The following is a 20,248-nucleotide window of genomic DNA, read 5'->3' as shown; positions in this document are numbered from 1 at the left end:
AAATCGTCCAGTTAAATAATGAAATTAGATGAACTATTGACTTTAGCACTTGCAGAGTAGACAATTTGTTTAATTTTTATTTTGACTTTTTAACTTTCAACCACAAAGAATAATTGAAAAGCAGTTGTATTCATAACTAGAAATCTTAGCGCTCATTGTTAAATGATTTATGTACGTTGAGGTTCGAGTTCGGTTGTACAACAGAGCAGCGTGTTTCATCAATCATCATATTGAAGATTATTTTTTCATTCTCCCCTTTCCCTTCTCACGTTGATCTATACAGCATTGTATGGAGATTTTCGAATGAAAATACAACCATAAGAATAAATTCCTGTGATTAAAAGATTTATTGTTGCTGCTATTTATAGCATATCTGTGTGTATTTCCGGGTTATGGATTTGTGGAGCGCAATGTTAGATTGCTTGTGTTAGTCTCTCATGAGTCTTTGAACATTGAAGATGCCGATCATCGACAACGAACTTATTGGTGAGGGAACTTCATGTGAATTCCAAATTCCCAATGTCCCTCTTGGTATTTTTATCGAAACGTCAATTCGAAAAAATGTTGAAGCCCACGGCAATTCAAAATGGCTAGTAAGTTAAGCGGTTTTCTACCTTTAAAAATAATTAATCGCCAATTTGAAGTAATATTATTTACTTTGAATTTATTTAGACGGATGTTTCGACAGGTAAATCGATGAATTACCATCAATTGTTCCAGGGCATGAGATCAGTGGCATCCGGGCTGCGCAAGAGAGGCTTCCAGACGGGTGACAAGTTAGTTGTGATTGGTTCCAACTTTATTGAAATTCCTTTGATGTCACTGGCCGTTTGGCGAGCCGGAGGCTCTCAAGCCTGTCTCAGCGTGAACCTGTCTCACGGTAATCAAATCCCCTCTAATGATTTAATAGAAAATGTGCAATTTTATTAAATGTTTCGTTTTTACAATTAAAAATCAAAGATGCCATTGATCATCGCATGAGAGAGATTGGCAACAAGTTTGTACTAACCGATTACGCCAGAGCTGGTCGGATCGTTGACGTTGTCAAAGGATTGGATTTCGTTCGAGAAGTTTTTGTGATTGGAGATAACCCAGTGACTGGCTGTACCCAATTTAACGAGTTGCTACAAGACCCCGGAGATGGTACAAACAAATCCTAACGTTTTGAAGGTGAATTTTAAAAACTTCTTATTCATTTATTGAAAGAATGTCCTGAAAATCTGGATGATGTCGACATGAGTTCTATGGCCTGGCTTGCTTATACCAGTGGGACAACGGGATTGGCCAAATGCGTCGTTATGCCACATAAAACAGTCGTTGGATCGTTATCACGTTTTAAGTGAGTTGTTCACGGTTTTCCAAATGAGTGATTATTTAATCTACTATCAGCATTAATATCTTTCGTCGATAATGTAACATAGGCCATCGGATAATCAAGTTGGCACCAAATTTCTTTTTGTTAATCCAATGAACAACACTTATGGACTCTCACTGCTGCTAGGGATGACACTTGGGTGTCGTGACATCTACTGCTTGTCGGATTTTAGTGAAGACAATTTACTCTCTGCCATTCAGCAATTCAAGGTAGATAATAAAAATCCTATTTAAAAAATATTCAAACTGTTCTTATGTTCCGTTCTATTTATCTGTGAAAGCCGGTAGCAATAAGCTTGTTTCCGGCTCACATCGCTTGGCTTTGCAAGCATCCGCATTTGAACAAATTCGACTTGTCGAGCGTCAAGACCGTTTCCATCGCGGGATCGTCCATTAATCCTGCGTACGAGCGCCAGATATTCGACAAGCTGCCCAACCTGCTCTTCCTTAATAATGTAAAGAAAATTTCAAATGCAATTGAACATGATTTAATTATCAATTATTAAATTATTATTAGATATTTATTTATTATTTAATAATCAATGAAATTATTTCTTACTATATTTATGTGTACGACGAAATAATGCAGGCTTACGGTATGACCGAAGTAGGGTTGACTTGCCAGCATCCTTCACCAACAGACTGGGCACAGTTGGACAAATCACAAGCTATAGCAAGTATTGATTATAGGCCTGGCGTGACCCGCGAAATTGAAATAATAAAAGCGCTATTAATTCATTTAAAATTGATTATCTAAAGGGCACATTTTTCGTTCGGTTGGAATAGTGGGACCATTCTGCAAACTCAAGGTGATTAATTTTTTAAAATTGGAACTGAACTTTTAATAATGCTCGTAAATATTCCAATAAAAATTAATTAGGTGATTGACTGCGACACGGGTGAGAAACTCGGCCCGAATCAAGTGGGGGAGATCTGCTTGCAATCGCCTTTCATGTTGAAAGAATATCTCAACAGACCGAAGGTAAATAAAAAATAATTTCAATAACAAATCGTGACTTTGCATTTATGATGTTACAATAACGTGAATTGGTGCTGCGCAGGAGACGGCTGAATTCATTAGAGGCGGATGGGCCCATACTGGCGATAAGGGCTACTATGACGAGAAAGAACACGTTTACGTCATAGGCCGCTACAAGGAACTCATCAAGTATCGTAATATCCACGTAAGAATAAATCAGAATTATTTATAATAGTCAATAACCGACCGAATTAATTAAATTATGCCATGCAGGTGGTGCCTACCAACGTTGAAAAATACTTGATGGCCCATCCTGCTGTCGAGGATGCGGCTGTGGTTGGACTTCCGCACGACATTGACGGCGAATGGCCGTTGGCGTTCGTCGTTTTGTCACCTGAGACGCACGTAACGGCCGAGGAATTAATCGCTTATATGAACGGTAACAACGGTGAAACGAAATATCTGAGGAGAAATTCTCGGTAATTTAATTGGGATTTAATTTTTTAAATATTAATACAGAGAAAGTTATGGACGAAGAAAAATTGCGGGGTGGAATACGATTCACCAACAAAATTCCTCGAAACGATTTGGGGAAAATAATTCGGCCGGAGCTGATGAAATTGCTGCAGTTGTAACGATATAAAACTTCAGAATCCTTTGTCAGAGGGTATTTTTTAAAAAGCAAGTTAGTGTCACGTCAGATATATATTTTTAAAATACAAATGCGATCAGCCAAACTGAATTTTGCCAACTTCATTTAAACTTCAATATTAGTGTCTAGCGACCACGATTTATCTTTGCGTCTAGCTTTTTCATGTGATGGGTTTATTTAGTTGAGATGTACAGACATAAGAATATAAAAGTAACCATAGCAACGGGGGTTTAGCGGGCTTAGCTCAATTGACATTGACCGTATTATACGAAATTTGTTTAGATATTTATTTTCGTCGTTTTCTTATCAATCGCATTCTCGAGCAATGATTAGCTAGAAAAGGTTCCTTGTTACATATCGCACCGGAAATCGCATTACTGTTCGAATCAATAGGAGGAAGTACATTCTTAATGATATAATCGGGTCGATTCAATATATTAGCAGTTCATAGATAGCTCAGAGGCCTAGAGCGGTGGAATAAGTTGGGCTGTGATATAAACGGCCCTGCTTCCACAGGACGCAGGTTCGAATCCTGCTCTATGGACTTTAAATTCGAATTTATTCGAATCTTTTTTTTTTCTCTATTTTTATGCAAATTCCATTTAATTTTTCACTGAATTTTAATTAAATATGCACTTTAAATGCCGTCAAAATCACTTTAGAAAAATTCGATTTCATTTGAAACCTTCTCTCATGCTGTAGCTATGAAATAAGAAAACGTTTCAATAGCATAAACGCTGTCGGTGGCGCCACCGTGCAATTTGCATTTTTGGGTTGAATCGAATGAATAAAATGAATGGACTATTGGACTGTAATAATCGACAATTTAGGGAACAAACAATGGCCTATGACGCGACGGTAAAGGCAACATTTATTTCGTGAAATCTGTCGTCCAATTGCGCATCCATGTTTGTCATCGAAGAAGTTTTTCTTATTGCAATAAAAGTGTTTATGTAAAATTTAGCTATTTACATAGTTCGTAGATAGCTCAGAGGCCTAGAGCGGTGGGATAAGTTGGGCTGTGATATTAACGGCCCTGCTCCCACAGGACGCAGGTTCGAATCCTGCTCTACGAACTTTCGATTCGTTTCGAATCGATCTTTTTTTACTTTTTTATGCAAATTTTGTGCAAATTTTATTTCCATTTCTGAAATAAGGACATTATAATGTCGTCGAAAAGACTTGAAATTTTTTGCACTGTATGACTTAATGCTGGAGAACTTCACATTTAGTTTTTAACTGATATCTGTCTTACAACAAAATTATTGATCTAATGAATTAACGAAACCAATAAACGACACATTTTGGTCTTTATAATTATCTTTATAATTTTTTTTTTTTCTAAATCTAACCTAGAGCATGTATACATCCCATGTACATCTTGATTAACTATTTATATACCGTGAACTAGATGGAAAATTAGATTGGTTAAAAATAAAATATCATGCTACAATAGTTCCCTTTGTTTCAGTATTTCCGATAGTGTTTACGATAATAGCTTTAAGTGTAGCATGTGAATAACTCAGTATGCATATAGGGTTGGGGACTTGGGGTAAATAAATCGATTCAGACTGGGTCCATAACATTAGTCCAATTCATGCAACACATTCGACAAGTTGATTTGTTCCACACTCTGCCTAATTTATATTTAGAAATATCGACAATGGACAAACATTTAAAGCCAATATATTGCGTCGAGAACGTGACACAAAATAACATAACGCTTTGACAGCTAGTATATGCAACAGGTGTAAGAGTAAAATACACCAATATCGCTTTTAACGAAACAGAAATCCTTAAGGAACTCCTAAAGCTGACAAGCGACATGACATCGAAGATAAATCAATTGTCCACCTTTTGAGCCCTGCGCCAATAGTCTCAACGAGCGTTGTCCTCTTGTTACAATTCACATCCATCGTGAATCCTTCCGCAGTCTGCAGAATGACCCCTACGGCGACTACCAAAATCAGCTAAGTTCTACATTTTCAACTGTCAGTTAATTTTCAAAATTATACTTCCACTTTAAATATTCAGAGTGAACACATCGTTTATTGTGAACTAATAGGCCTAGTACATTCAATTCAAAAAATAAGGTAGCAAGTGAAATGATTCACCTTTCGCTCGGTATGAACTAATTTAATACTACCCACTAGACTTGCGTAACATAGAAAAATGTCATTAAAATATATTTAAAAAATCCTACATGCAATGCTACAAGATCGAAAGGATGCTAAACTAACAAGAGAATATATTGACTGTTGTAGGTGTTACCCAAGAATTGAAGATTGAAACATACGAAGATCAGGGGTCGACATCTGCAAATAGATGAGAATTTAAAATTGTATAATTGTTCATAAGATAGCTAATAAATGAAAAACTGAATATGCAAGCCCCTCAGAAACAGAGCAACAATCCCATCAATTGGCTTTCGGCAGATTAGTCTGAATTGAGTTTTGCAGTCAGCCCGTAAAAGGGCAAACCACAACCCGCAAATTATACTCAAAATAGCAAGCTACAGAAGCAGTTCCAATCGAAATGGAGGTCTTCGCCTAGTCCTAATGGACATCATGGGACTAACGACACACCAATTGATATTCTTTCTATTCCCCCGCGCCTTTGCGAAAAGACTGCCCGGCTAGAGCATCACTCTCCGACAATGAGAAAAGCCTCGTCTCAGACCTTCCCGAGGGTTCCAGTGAGCAATGCAAGTACTCCGTGAATGACCCCCAAGTGCAGGATTACCGTAAGCCAAGACGGGAAGAGCCCAACTCATCACAGGGGATACACATTTGCTAATTTCAATTCACATCAACTAACAAATGACAATAAACAATCAATTACCTGCCAGAAGAACACTCAACATACACCATGTGGCTGCAATACCAAGAAAGCATCCTGAAATGGAATAATGAAGCAAAGTTAGAAAATTTCAGACAAATATAAAGAATACCCTAATCTTTAAAAAACATACTAAAGTAAACTATCCTCAAAACTATCAGTACAGGTCTGTGGTAATAATCACATCAGAAACATGAATAAAACAATGACAATCACACTTACATTATTCATTTCACACTCCTCAACCTTGACGACCACAAACAATGAACCAGACCATGTGGCCAGCACATCAGCCATCGACTAACCATGATAAAACCTACAAGAAAAGCAAAGATGAACTTCAAATTAGAACTTCTAAAGGAAACAGAATGTATCAGTATCACATACCGCACGTAAAATGTAGTATGAAATGCCAATTGTAAATCTAGGCTATTAGTCAATAACACCATGGCTGCAGAACACTACTGCAAAAGCAAAACACAGTTGAACACGCAAATCATATCCAACTAAATAAACACCAAAACACGCAAATTTCAATATCACAACAGGAAAATGAAGATATACCTTGAACGACATGCTCATAAATCTCTTCTTCAAAAATCATAACTACAAGCTACAAGTCAAAAACTCAGTTTGTCTATTCCACACGACACGACGAATGAAACAGACAAGATGTAACCGGCTTTTACGGACTATGGGTAGTAAAGGGAACGGGAGCCACGGGCTAATTCGTCATGACTAAAGTGCTGCTGTTTTAGTTGTCAAATCGAATTAAACTAAGCGTTAAAATCAAATGAAATCAAACTGATCGACACGCCGTTTGGTGTTGCCTTTGCGGATCTCCCGTAGCGTCTTGTACTTGTCGCGACCCTGCTTGACATTCTCTTTATGCAACCTATCCATGGCCGTCTCTTTGGTCTCGTCCTTGGTGCCGGCCAAATCCTTCTTCAACATCTGCCAAATCAAAATCAAATTAGTTAATTTCAAACCATTTTTCAAAAGACATGAAGCAAAAGAACCTTCAATTGATTCTGGAGACGTTCGTTCTTCTCGGCCAAAGTGAGGCGGTCTTCAACTGGATCGCGGATCGAGTTGATGTCGCTCTCCGATATCAAATCATTGCCCGCGCTGATGTCACCGTTGGGTGTATCTTCATCCTCATCCTCCCCTTCGTCCTGTAAATAAAATGATAACGAAATAAAAAAAAAAAGCTTCTAAACAAATAAATGGACAATCTTATCTCGATAGGGGAAAGCCATGACAAGCAAAAAATGTTTAATCAAATTTTTGGTCCTTACGTGATCGCCTTCGTTGACGTGTTGATGCTGTGAGGTAGTCGTGGCGGCAATAAGGGCCGCTGCAGCCTCTTCTTGCCTCCTTCGAGCCTCTTCCACTTCTTCCTGGAGACGACGAGTCTCGTCGTCCTTGTGTTGAACCTCCTCGGCGATGCGCTGGACCTCGACCTGTTTGGCGCAGATCTCTTCTTCCAGCTTAATCTTCTCGACCATCTCCTTGGCCTCATTGAGCCGCTTCATCATGTTGTGCAGCTCCTTCTGCGACACTTCAAGCTCTTCCTTGGCCTTCAGCAACTGACGGAGTTGCCCCTCGAGGCGACGGATCGTCTCCTGGGCTTCCAGCAACTTGCGCTGCCGGCACTCCACCTCTTCCTGCATCGACTTGAGCCGGTCGGCGTATTCTTGCTGCTTGCGCTCAGCCATTTCACGAGCCTGAATCTCTCGCTGCAACTTCTCGCGCTCCTTCATCTTGGATCGGCGCTCCTTCATCTTGGATCGGCGCTCTTCCTGGGCCTGGGCCTTCATCTGCTGCACTTCAATCGTGTCCGGCTTACGTCGGCGCATGTAGAGCTCGTGGTTGCCCATGCACAGGGCCAAGATTCGCTTGTTGATGCGCGAGCAAGGCGCGAAAAAGACGAAATCCGGAGCTTTCTTGTCGATTGGTTTGATCACAAATTTACGATCGTTGAAAGAAATGTTGCGGATTTCTGACCAAGGGAACCCAATCTTCGGAGTCAATCTACGATAGCAAAAGGAATTCCATTAATCATTTCATTCTCGACACGAAATTTATAGATTTGTATTACTTGTCATCTTTTTCGTAGATGTTGAGTCCGAGAGCGTCAACGCCGAGCCAGAGCTGAGTGCCCTTCTTGTTCTTGATCTCGAAATAATTGACACCGTACATTTCCAGATCTTGAGCCACTTTCAGATATTCCATCATGGCATCCTCCCTGTACAATCATTTCCCAAAAAAAAGAAGAAAAAATTTAACGTCATTTCAAGTTTTTTCGGTAAAAAAGAAAAAAAGTCGAGTTAACGGTCTGCGACCGAGCGAATCGGTCCATGAGATCAGCTCGACTGACCACACGTATGCGGTTTTCTGTGTGTCTCTCACTCGTTCTCTTGTCGGGTTTCCTACCTGAGCATTCCTCCGTGTTCCGCATGCCAGGTAAAGATGCGCATATTCCACTGCTTCCGTGTCAGATTGTGCTGATACATGACTCTGAAATGGAATAACAAAAAAAGATATAGAAATGAGAACACACAAAGAAAGGAAACAAACAAGGAGAGAGAGGGGGGGGGGGGGAGAAAAATAAATAAATAAATTGGATGACATTTGAATGCGTCGGTTTCGTTAGGGTTGCAATTACTACAGTACAGTACCGTTGCGGAAGAAGGCGGTCGTTGGCCAGGTAACCGGAAGAGTGTAGTTCCTTATCGTGATCGCCGTATTTGGCCTGGACGGCATACGAGGCGAGTAGGACCGACGTCTCGGGCGGGCAATAAATGTCGTCCGTCAAGATGGCATTCTTGACCTGCAGGTAAAAGAGCCGCACCGTAATGTCTTGAATCAATTCCTCAGCCACATCTTCCGGGTAGAACTTGGCCCTGAATTTGAACTGCAGCGGACTCTCCTTCTTGACATCTTGATTCAGCACCTGAGGGTGGGCAGCAGCAGCACCAGTAGTAGTAATGGAAAGGGGGCAGGGGAAGATACGTCAAGATAGTAAAAGTAGTTAGTATCAAACATTTCTCACACACACACACACGGCACACACACACACACGGCACACACACAAGAGCATTGCGGCAACAAAATATCCTGCGACCTATTTATTTTCATTTCACGTCCTTTTTTTACTTTCCCAACAGTGTCGACATCAAGCGGATCTAAAGGCTTGTAAAAATGGATAAGAGAAGACGGTGAGCCTACAAGAGCTGCACTACATATTTCGCTTATCTATCTAGGGTCACTATAGTATGCTACACGAGAGACTAATACAACAGCAGCGTATAATTTGCCGTCTGCCTTTTTGATACGATTAACTGTACCTGATCTTGGCAGTAACCTCTGCCCAAAATAAACCTGAATATATCCTTGACATAATCGTTGGGCTTGAAACAATTCAATCAAAACGGGGAATCGGGTGGGAGAAAAAAAAAGAGAGAATATTCCGTTTGAATTATGTAAACTTTGAAATAGTCCCTCAATTATAAATGCAAAAGTATTCCAATGAGAGACAAAAAAAGGAACCAAGGACCGATAATGACAATGTACCTTCTTGTTGAGCTTCAGCCATGTCGAATAACTCTTGCTGTCGGTATACTGGAGTCCAAAGAACCAGATTTCGCGGAGACCGATTGTCTTGACAACTTGGTCAAACAGCTGTTTGCCCGTTGTCGTCGGCTGGATGGCAAATTCCAGCTCGGCGTCCATCGTCGTCACCCGAACATTGACCTACATTCATTTAAAGACAAATAAAGAAAGAAAAAGAAGATCTGTGAGTTGGCATTAACGACAAAGATGCTTCAACCATTCATTCGTGTCTCTTGAACGTGATCGGCGAACCAATTGGTTCGGATGCCCTTATTTTTCTTCCAACCCATTGTACGAAAAACACTAGGGCTCTTAATCTCTTTTCCTCTTTCACAATCTGACAACCATCAAAGAAAAAGAAAGAAAGCCAGAACAGTCATTCAGAGTCAAGTCTCGGCTGTCTGACTTGTGTTTCTTATCGGCGGCGCCAGTCCGTTACGGAATGGCATGACTAACCCACCCAGACACACACACACAAGAAAGGAAAGAGAAAACCCAATAGACATTTTTCTTCTTTCATTATACGATTTTATATATACCATCTTCTTGTCGCTCATGGTGAATTTGACAAAAAATCCCACACGCCGACACCGAATAAATATATCTAGACGCCCTCGAAATTGCTACAGTCAATAGCAGCACAGACGCGTATCGGTCGGTGTGAAAGAACCAGAAATAAAAAAGGGGAAAGAAGACAGGACCCCGACAGGTGCCACACCAATATCTAATGACTGCAGTTAGTAGACTGGCGAGCCGGTGTATAGTCCCATTAGTCCCCGGTCCGTCCGTGAGTGGGTGCCCTACCCCTTGGTACGGGAAAACCGTTCGTAGACCGCGGTTTCCCCAATTGAACAAGTCATCTCTCGTCTCCGGTGTTGGTGGTGACGCACTGGAAAGAAATTTCTGCCCTGCGTAATCGCATCTCCCCACACACAAAATTTTATCAGAAAATCCAGAACAGAATGTATGCCCGAACCCCGATTGAATGATACAGGAAGAGACGACCGTGGGTTTAAACCACGCAAGACATTTCCCATAAAAATATAGGCAACAATTGCAACCCCCACCCACCCACTCTTTTTTATTTCTTGGCTGAGGAGTCACGAGGTAACTCTGAGCGAAGAAAAAAGGCTTACAACGTCACATGGCCAGTTGTGCTAAAATTGGCAGCATCTTACGTCACTGTACACAACTCACCGATTTCGGCATGTTGGATGATCTTGTTTGCTCTTGGCTGTTTCAAGCTTTTTCTCTCCTCTGACTCTTGTTGGAAGAGTTGAAAGCCGGGCTTTTACTTCTGCAGACTCACGCTCGCGCGAACAATACGCACGGAGAACCTGGAAAGAAAGAAAACAACAGGAAGAAATTAATGTCAGACAGACAGACTGGGGTTGTTGCTGGTGGTGTAGAAGAGATTCAATAGCATATGGTCAACAAAATCTAAAGTACACAGATGGTCAGCATGTGGGCACATAGCTAGAGTGATGGGATTTTATATGTATATGTGAGTTGTCGAAAGGCCAGGGTAACTTCCCAACACATCCTGTCCATTTGGCAGGGTACCGTCACAGTTTAGCGAATGCAAGGAAATTATAGTCAGGCGATAAGATTAAAAAGGAAAACCACAACCCACAACAATCTTACGGTGGAAATCCATATATGATAAAAGTCCCACTAGACTTTCCAAAATAATTCCAGGAGAATTGTTTCGGACAAAAATCTTAACGCAAATGGGACGACAGGAAGCTCAATGGATGAAGAGAAATACTGCTGTTGAACTGATACCTTAAATCGGTAGTTGGATCACATACGAAGATCAGGAGTCGACATCTGCAAATAAAAATTTAAAATTTTGTGATTGTTCGTAAAATAGCAAATAACTTAAAAACTGAATATGCAAGCCCCTCAGAAACAGAGCAACAATCCCATCAATTGGCTTTCGGCAGATTAGTCTGAATTGAGTTTTGCAGTCAGCCCGTAAAAGGGCAAACCACAACCCGCAAATTATACTCAAAATAGCAAGCTACAGAAGCAGTTCCAATCGAAATGGAAGTCTTCGCCTAATCCAAATGGACATCATGGGACTAAACGACACTCCAATCGATATTCTTTCTATTCCCCTGCGCCTTCGCGAAAAGGCTGCCCGGCTAGAGCATCACTCTCCGACAATGAGAAAAGCCTCGTCTCAGACCTTCCCGAGGGTTCCAGTAAGTAATTCAAGTACTCCGTGTGTAACTCCCAAATGCAGGATTACCGTAAGCCAAGACAGGGAGAGCCCATATCATCACAGGGGACCCACAAATGATATTTGAATGCACATCAGCTTATGAATGATAATAACCAATCAATACCTGCTAGAAGAACTCGGCATACACCATGTGGATGCAATACCAAGACAGCATCCTGAAATGGAATAATGAAGCAAGGTTAGAAAATTTCAGACAAATATAAAGAATACCCTAATCTTTAAAAATCATAGTAAAATAAAAACTATCCTCAAAACTAAAAGTACAGGTCTGTGGTAATAATCACATCAGAAACATAAATAAAACAATGACAATCACACTTACATTATTCATTTCACACTCCTCATCCTTGTCGACCATAATCAATGAATCAGACCATGTGGCCAGCACATCAGCCATCAACTACCCATGAAAAAACCTACAAGAGAAGCAGAGTTGAATTTCAAATTAGAACTTCCAAAGGAAAAACAATATATCACACAACACATGTAACAGTAGTTATAGTAAGAAATCACAAATGTAAGTCAGTCTAGGCTATTATTCAATCACAGAAACATCCCAGCTGCAGAAAACCATTGCAAAACAGAAAACACAGTTGAACACGCAAATCATATCCAGCTAAATAAACACCAAAACACAGACATTTCGATAATAAAACAAGGAAATAAAGCTTACCTTAAAAAATCGACATGCTGATAAATCTCTTCTTCAAATATCATCTCAATATGTCAATTCGACACGACACGACGAGTGAGAAAGAAAGTCAGAAAGAGATGTAACCGGCATTTATGCACTATGGGTATTAAAGGGAACGGGAGCCGCGGGCTAATTCGTCAAGTGTTGCTGTTTAGTTGCCAAATTGAATTAAACCGAAGCGATAAAATGGCAAATAAATTTATAAAATATAAACACAACACAATACAATACACAATCAACCATTTTTCGTAAATGAGACATTCAAATATTAATTTTACAAATAATTACACAACAAAATATAGTATTCAGGCAATATTGGCAACAACCGCAGAAGTGCTTCTATTATTATTTACAGACGACAAAATATTTTCAAATCACAAAATACCGTTTTTGATTTATCGAAAGTTCCCATACGGCTCAATTAATTGCCAACAGTGCCTTTCTTAGCTCTCCATTCTTCCACAGAAATATCAACGGATTATAAACAGCCTGAATTAAACTCAGTTCTTTGAAATAGGTCACCAACCAAGTGAAAATACTGCAGTCAAATTGACCGATCAGTTGGCAAAACAAAAATGCCAACAACAAAATCAAAAGTGGGCAAACTGTGAGGACAAGTGGGATCACCCCCATGACTAGTGAACGAGAGGCTTCTAAATCTCTATCGACTGGAATGGGCTCTGCTGGTCTAACAATATTAGCGGAACGATTACGTAAGGGACGAGCGTCCAGGAATTCACTTCCGTACGTGGTAAGTTGCCTCGATTCAGTTACAATCCCACCAACAATAACAACCATTTCCTGATCAAATGCTATTCCAGGTGTCCTGGAAGTTTCGCTGGTTCCGTCGCCATTCGTCTGATATTCATTCAATCGACTCTCCGTTTGTCGGTAAACGACAACACTCAAGATTATGTAAGATACGAACAATATGAGAATAGTCAGCTCGACCACCGTTATGTGAACTAGCCAAATCTCGCAGCGGAGGGGAGCAAGTCCCATGATGTAGACAAATTTGAGATGGAATACAAGTGAAATGTTGCAGACGATAATGGTGGATTTGGCAAAGCGTGACGTCATCTTGTTCTGGTGCATCAAAGGGAATTTGATGGCTAGAAATCTGTCAGTCAGAGCTAGACACATGTTGAGCAGTAAAAGAGCGTGAGGCAAGCCGCTAATGACGACCAACACGACGCAAACAAATTCCCAACATTCCAGCGGCAGAATTGCGCAGTAGGTCAGTTCGACGAGCGGATGAACGAACGTGAGCAAATAGGAAACGAAGACGCTTAATAGGAAAATGTGCCGGGATTTGTAGCCGAGACGCAGGAGACGAATAATGGTTTTGACTATTCGCAGGTTCAGGGGAATTCCGAGTGAACAGCAAAAGAGTTTCGTGGTCACTAGAAATGTGTTGATGTTGAAACTGGGATTGAAAAAGTCTCTGTTATCTTGATTAGTGTTGTTCATCTTTATTTAATCGAATTAAGCGGATATGGTTTTCGGATGGATGAATTGAGGCACAGTCATGAGCCAGTAATTAATTTCTATAAAGATAAATGTGAGAATAATATTTTTGGGATGAATAGTGTCACACAGATACGAATGAAAATTAATAAAGTTTTGGTAACGTTAAATTTTATACCTGGAGTTGAGCTGCTCATAAGAATTCTTAAATTATGGACCAGGTGAGACGAGATGTGTGGACTGTCTCGATGCTTCACTTAAATTGTTAATGATTTGTGTTGCGCAAATGCGTCAAGTCTGTATAGAATCTGAAACATCTTACACGAATTTCTATTAACAAATACACTCAGGTGAGCATGCGCCTTGCTAAAACGCTTTCACTCCTCTCCAATTCCTTTCAACAACTTGTCCATGTGGAAAATAGTGGACTATACCTTTCGTGTTCTAAAAATAATGGTTTATTAATTCAATGCCAAATCGATTCAATCGCAAGTTAAATCAAAATGACGCCGAACTAAAAATACGAATGAATAAGGAATGGAATTTGCATAAAAAAGGGGGAAAAAAATTAAATTCGAATAAATTAAAATTTAAAGTCCGCAGAGCAGGATTCGAACCTGCGTCCTGTGGAAGCAGGGCCGTTTATATCACAGCCCAACTTATTCCACCGCTCTAGGCCTCTGAGCTATCTACGAACTATGTTATTTTGAATCTGACTTAATCGTTTTAAATTAATAGTATAGCCGATTAAAAAACTCCTCGCGAGACTCCTCTTAATGATTCGAACAAAAATGCGATTTCCGGTGGTATGTTGTAAGGAACCTTTTCATTTGAGATTGATAAGAAAACGCAGAAAATAAATATCAAACAAATTTCGTACAATGTCCCAGTCAATTGAGCTATAAACCTCTGTTGCTATGGTTACTTTTATATATTCTTAAGTGTGTACCTCGCAACCAAATACAAACAAATGAAAAAGATTAAGGAGACGCAAAGATAAATCGTGATCGATAGACACTAATATATTGAAGTTCAAATGCAGTTAGCAAAATTAAGTTTGGCTGATCGCATTTGCATTAAAAAATATATCTGACACTACCTTTTTTTAAAAAAAAATAGCCTACCCGTTGACAAACAAAGGTCTCTGAAGTTTTATATCGTTAAATTCAAATTAAGTTCAAATCGATCGCAAGTTAAATCAAAATTATATGCCAAACTAAAATTTACCGGAATTGATTACTTCCGATTGTGTCCACTATGACACAGCGGCGCGCAGCGATCACGTAATATCGAACGATTACGGAATATTTCTGATTTCATAGCTCAATTAAATAATAGACTCCATTTTAAAATCAATCAAACATTTTTGAACAACATTTCAAATAATTTGAAATTCATTAATATCTTCATCTCAATTGTTTTTCCCAATGAGAAATATATTTCTCAATCAAAAGATCAAGTGAGGATACGGTTGCGTACGCTGTTTCTGCGGCAACTGCTGATATAAAGCATCCGTCCGCACGTACCCACACCATCAAACTCGTTCAATATCAATCAAGTCCAAACGAGTTGATTATTCTCTCAAAAGCTCTCATTATACATTTGAAAAATGAATTTCTCGTTTTCCACCGGACGGATTTCAAACAATTTCGGCGAATACTTTAATCAGCAAATTCCCATCCGGGAGGCGACAACCGGTTACCATCAGCCGATACCGGAATCTCTTCTCAAGCAAAACATCTTCCCGAATGAAGCAGTTATTATTCCTTTACCCGAAGAAAATCAACAGATGGAGGTGAACGTTAGAGCAGTTAAGCGGAAGCGCGACGATGGCTGTCCAATCCTATTAGCCAAACTTGATCCGCTTAGTCGTCCGAACAAACGGGCCCGTCTATCCGATCCTGATGCTTATTTCGTCGATATCTCCAAGCCAAAGCCAATGATGTTCCAACCGCCCATCAGAACTGGATTCCCAGCAGCACCCAGTACGATGAAATTGCCCTACTGGCCCGCTTTGGTTACTATTCGCCCAGCATACTGCGGACAGTTTGATGTCGAAATGCAGGATATAAACCCGATTCCGCCAAATCATCCCACAAGGAAAATGCTACACATCAAAAGACGATGTTCTTCTTCTTCTCTTAATTGCGGAAAGGTTGAGATGACGAAAGTGACCCCAATGGAAGTCGATCAATTCGTTGGATCATCGAAAAACTGGAGAAAAAACCGAAATCGACGGAAGAATAAGAAGGATCGTGCAAATAGGATTCGCGAATCAGCCATCGAAGATCTTCTATTCGTTCGGCGTACCATCAAAATCTAATTTGAACATCGAAATCTTTTTCAACTCTTTTCTCTTCACTGCTGTGCCGGTTTTATAATCAATAAAATTCGATTTAAAAATAACATAAATTTTTCGCATAGTTTTTTTCGTTTATTCACTTGATTATCAATAATTTGTGGGGCAGACATCAGTTAAAGATTATATGCAAATGTGCAGTTCTCCCAGCATCTGGACTTATTTGTTAACATTTTTTAAGTCGTTTCGATGGCAATTAAAATACACATTTAATTAATTATAATGAATAAGGAAATGGAATTTGCATAAAAAAGGTAAAAAAATAAACTCGAATAAATTCAAATTTAAAGTCCGTAGAGCAGGATTCGAACCTGCGTCCTGTGGGAGCAGGGCCGTTTATATCACAGCCCAACTTATCCCACCGCTCTAGGCCTCTGAGCTATCTACGAACTATCAATAAACTTAATCGACCCGTTTATATCATTAAGAATGGACTCCCTCCCATTGATTCGAACAATAATGCGATTTCCGGTGACATGAAAGTCTGAACCTTTTCTAGCTAAATATTCAGCATTGCTCGAGAATGCGATTGATAAAGAAAACGCAGAAAATAAATATTTAAACAAATTTCGTATAATGCGGCCAATGTCAATTGAGCTGTAAACCTCCGTTGCTGTGGTTACTTTTTGCTTGGCAATTAATTGAGCCATATCCAATCCATCCATCCATATCCACCCCCGTATGGGAGCTTACGATAAATCAAAACGGTATTTTGTTATTTTCGATATGTTTGTAATAATAGAACCACTACTGCCGTTTTGCGGGTCCGTGAGATCGTGACCAGAGCCAATAGAGCCTTAAATGGCTCTGTCCTTTGCGCCGTGACATTATTTTATTAAATGTTGCCAATTTGCCTGAATACTATATTTAGTTGTGTATTGTGTAATTATTTGTAAAATTAATATTTGAATGTCTCATTTACGAAAAATGGTTGATTGTGTATTGTATTGTGTTGTGTTTATATTTTATAAGTTTATTTGCCATTTTATCGCTTCAGTTTAATTCGATTTGGCAACTAGACAGCAACTTGATGAATAAGCCCGCGGCTCCCGTTCCCCTTACTACCCAGTACTAGTACTACTGGTACTACCCATAGTCGATAAAAGCCGATTAAACTCTTAAACACCACATCCGTTGGCTGATCGCTGTGTCGTTATGTGGCTGCCAAAACTTTGGTTATGATTCTTGATCTGACTTATCAGTATGTCGATTTTCGAAGGTGAGTTTAATTTCCTGTTTTATTATTGAAATTTGAGTTTTTGATTGTTATTATACTTAGTAAAAGTTGGATTTGATATTGTTCTGCAGCTGAGATGTTTCGGGCTTTCGGCGATTGAATAATATCCTAGACTGATGCTACTGCCTGCTGCTTAAATGCCGTATGTGGCAAGTTGTGTCTCATTTTTGAGTATTAACATGAAGTTCATCTGTGCTTTGTGTTTTCTTTTAGGTTTTTTCATGAATGTTTGATGGCTGGCACACTGGCTACATCACGGTCTGATTCGTAGGCTGTAGTGGGCAAGGCGTAGAAGAGTGTGAAGGGAATGTAAGTGTGATTGTGTTATTTTGTTTTATTCATATTGCTGGTATGATTACAATCAGTAATCACAGACCTGTACTGATATTTTTGAGGATAGTCAATTTTACTATGATTTTTAAACATTAGGGTATTATTCAGTTAGTCCTAAAACTTCTATCATTTCCCCATTATTTCATTTCAGGATGCTTTCTGTATGATGCAGATGACTGTAGCAACATGGTTTATGCTGAGTGTTCTTCTGGCAGGTAATTGATTGATTATTGTCATTTGTTAGTTGACGAGAATTGAAATTAGCATATGTGTATCCCCTGTGATGATTTGGGCTCTCCCCGTCTTGGCTAACGGCAATCCTGCATTTGGGGGTCACTCACGGAGTACTTGCATTGCTCACTGGAACCCTCGGGAAGGTCTGAGACGAGGCTTTTCTCATTGTCGGAGAGTGATGCTCTAGCCGGGCAGCCTTTTCGCAAAGGCGCGGGGGAATAGAAAGAATATCAATTGGAGTGTCGTTAGTCCCATGATGTCCATTAGGACTAGGCGAAGACCTCCATTTCGATTGGAACTGCTTTTGTAGCTTGCTATTTTGAGTATAATTTGCGGGTTGTGGTTTGCCCTTTTACGGGCTGACTGCAAAACTCAATTCAGACTAATCTGCCGAAAGCCAATGGACGGAGTTGTTGCTCTGTTTCTGAGGGGCTTGCATATTCAGTTTTTCATTTTTAAGCAATCTTAGAAACAATCACAAAATTTTAAATTCTCATCTATTTGCAGATGTCGACTCCTGATTTTCGTATGTGATCCAACCTCCGATTTAAGGTATCAGTTCAACAGCAGTATTTCTCTTCATCCATTGAGCTTCCTGTCGTCCCATTTGCGTTAAGATTTTTGTCCGAAACAATTCTCCTGGAATTATTTTGGTAAGTCTAGTGGGACTTCTATGTATTAAATTTCCACCGTAAGATAGCTGTGGGTTGTGGTTTTCCTTTTAATCTTATCGCCTGACTTAATTTTATGTGGGTGAAAACTTGGTTAAATTCCGCATTGTGTTGACTGGTTCATACCGAACGAAAGTCGCATTGTATTTTACTTCTCACCTTCCCGATTTTAACCTTCACTTCACAACAAATGGTGAGTTAAATTTGAATCGTTGTTTTATGAATGATGAAAAGAGCATAAAGTTTCGCATATTAACGATGACAATTGAAAATTAGATGAAGCTGCTGATTTTGGTGATCGTCGTAGGAGTCGTTCTGCAGATTGCGAAAGGAAAACCGCTGGATGTGCATTGTGAAAAGAAGACGACTGCCATTGAAACGATTGGCTCGGGAAATGGAGAATTGATTTATCTTGATCGACATCAAGTCACTTGTCGGCCATATGAGTTCCTTAACGATTTTCGTTTTATTAGAAGCTCTGATCTTAGAGGTGGATTTTATGCTTACACCTGTTGCGTTTACTCTGTCAGAGATTGACGTTGTTTCGTGTCTTGATCTGATGGGTAAACGAATCCCTTGTACGCGTGCAATACATTAGCCTTAAATGTTTGTCTAGTGTCGCAACTTTTGTTTGGTCAATTTAACTGTGGCACTCTCTCACTTGGCTGAGTGATCTTTTTCAAAGAACTGATTTTAATTCAGAATGTTTATAATCCGTCGATATTTCTGTGGAAGAATGAAGAGCCAAGAAAAGTATTGTTAGCTATAAATTCAGTCGTATGGGAACTTCTAATAAATTAAAATGGCTATTCATTATTATCATTGATCTTCGACGGTACATGTTACAACTTCCGATTCTTATGTAACTAACAGCATTACTTTATCTTGATCTGTTTAGCCAGTGTTTAGCATCTTGTCGACATATTTGCGTGTAAGATTTCCTCTTATCTTAAATAAAGTTTGTCTTGATTTCTTTGAAATGTCTACTATATTATAGTGGAATTTTCATGTCAACTGTAAGAAAGCTGTGGGTTGTGGTTTTCCTTTTCATTCTTATCGTTTAACTTAATTTCCTGCCTGTTGAATGGTTAGTTGCCCTATTTGAGGTTAAGCGGTTAAATTTTTGACATTTTTTATCGAATTACTTCGCTTCGACGTTAGCATTTTTTAATATAATCAAGTGTAGACTTGGTTAAATCCCAAATTGTGTTGACTGGTTCATACCGAAAGAAAGTCGCATTGCATTTAACTTCCCACCTTCCTGACTTAATTGAATATCTACCTTCACTTCACAACAAATGGTATGTTCACTTTGAAGTTTGAACCATTATATCTAAATGAAAGTAAAATATTGCAAATTAACCAAATGTTTTAAATTGATAGATGAAGCTGCTGTTATTGGTAATCGCCGTAGGGGTCGTTCTGCAGACTGCGAAAGGAACTCCGCTGGACGTGAATTGTAACAAGAGGACAACCCACATTGACACAATGGGCGAAGGACATGGAGAATTGATTTTTCTTGATCGACATCATGTCGCTTGTCAGCC

At 39.5% G+C, this 20,248-nt stretch overlaps 2 protein-coding genes and 1 long non-coding RNA gene across 4 annotated transcripts; 1 reads left to right on the top strand and 2 right to left on the bottom strand.

Annotated features, from left to right (window-relative positions):
- Positions 1–59: 59 nt before the first annotated feature.
- On the top strand, positions 60–3,090 carry LOC124349602 (4-coumarate--CoA ligase 1-like). The gene is made up of 12 exons (XM_046800344.1): positions 60–593; positions 673–880; positions 961–1,143; positions 1,207–1,339; positions 1,422–1,584; positions 1,656–1,829; positions 1,964–2,051; positions 2,134–2,183; positions 2,255–2,356; positions 2,436–2,558; positions 2,627–2,792; positions 2,873–3,090. Exons 1-12 carry the CDS (start codon positions 459–461, stop codon positions 2,986–2,988), a joined length of 1,641 nt encoding a protein of 546 aa, XP_046656300.1. The 5' UTR covers positions 60–458; the 3' UTR covers positions 2,989–3,090.
- A 2,086-nt stretch (positions 3,091–5,176) lies between these two features.
- Positions 5,177–10,829, bottom strand: LOC124349564 (moesin/ezrin/radixin homolog 1-like). 2 transcript variants are annotated; one of them, XM_046800266.1, is made up of 12 exons: positions 10,656–10,829; positions 9,420–9,599; positions 8,525–8,799; positions 8,280–8,363; positions 7,945–8,091; positions 7,142–7,877; positions 6,863–7,018; positions 6,408–6,797; positions 6,231–6,307; positions 6,066–6,159; positions 5,847–5,900; positions 5,177–5,320 (listed from the first exon to the last, which is right to left on the bottom strand). In XM_046800266.1, the coding sequence occupies exons 1-8, from the start codon at positions 10,665–10,667 to the stop codon at positions 6,633–6,635; spliced, it is 1,755 nt and encodes a 584-aa protein (XP_046656222.1). In that variant the 5' UTR covers positions 10,668–10,829; the 3' UTR covers positions 5,177–5,320; positions 5,847–5,900; positions 6,066–6,159; positions 6,231–6,307; positions 6,408–6,632. The 2 variants fall into 2 exon arrangements, with proteins under 2 accessions (XP_046656222.1, XP_046656221.1); XM_046800265.1 differs by having other exon boundaries at positions 6,231–6,797.
- A 489-nt stretch (positions 10,830–11,318) lies between these two features.
- Positions 11,319–12,486, bottom strand: LOC124350264. The gene is made up of 3 exons (XR_006920615.1): positions 12,380–12,486; positions 12,029–12,122; positions 11,319–11,861 (listed from the first exon to the last, which is right to left on the bottom strand). It is a non-coding gene; the product is annotated as an uncharacterized LOC124350264 (long non-coding RNA).
- Between the last annotated feature and the right edge of the window lie 7,762 nt (positions 12,487–20,248).

The sequence above is a fragment of the Daphnia pulicaria genome, chromosome 7 (genome assembly GCF_021234035.1).
Source record: "Daphnia pulicaria isolate SC F1-1A chromosome 7, SC_F0-13Bv2, whole genome shotgun sequence".
Classification (NCBI taxonomy): Eukaryota; Metazoa; Arthropoda; class Branchiopoda; order Diplostraca; family Daphniidae; genus Daphnia; species Daphnia pulicaria.
Note: the sequence above shows the minus strand (reverse complement) of the source record. Positions and strands in the feature narration are given on the sequence as shown.

Excerpts from the sequence above, each read along its gene's own strand:
- LOC124349602 (XM_046800344.1), top strand. The coding sequence starts at position 459 with ATGCCGATCATCGACAACGAACTTATTGGTGAGGGAACTTCATGTGAA. Across the intron at positions 1,144-1,206 it reads GCTACAAGACCCCGGAGATG|AATGTCCTGAAAATCTGGAT; the intron begins GTACAAACAAAT and ends ATTTATTGAAAG. Across the intron at positions 1,340-1,421 it reads GGATCGTTATCACGTTTTAA|GCCATCGGATAATCAAGTTG; the intron begins GTGAGTTGTTCA and ends AATGTAACATAG.
- LOC124349564 (XM_046800265.1), bottom strand. Across the intron at positions 8,800-9,419 it reads GGCTGAAGCTCAACAAGAAG|GTGCTGAATCAAGATGTCAA; the intron begins GTACATTGTCAT and ends GCCCACCCTCAG. Across the intron at positions 7,878-7,944 it reads ATCTACGAAAAAGATGACAA|ATTGACTCCGAAGATTGGGT; the intron begins GTAATACAAATC and ends TTGCTATCGTAG.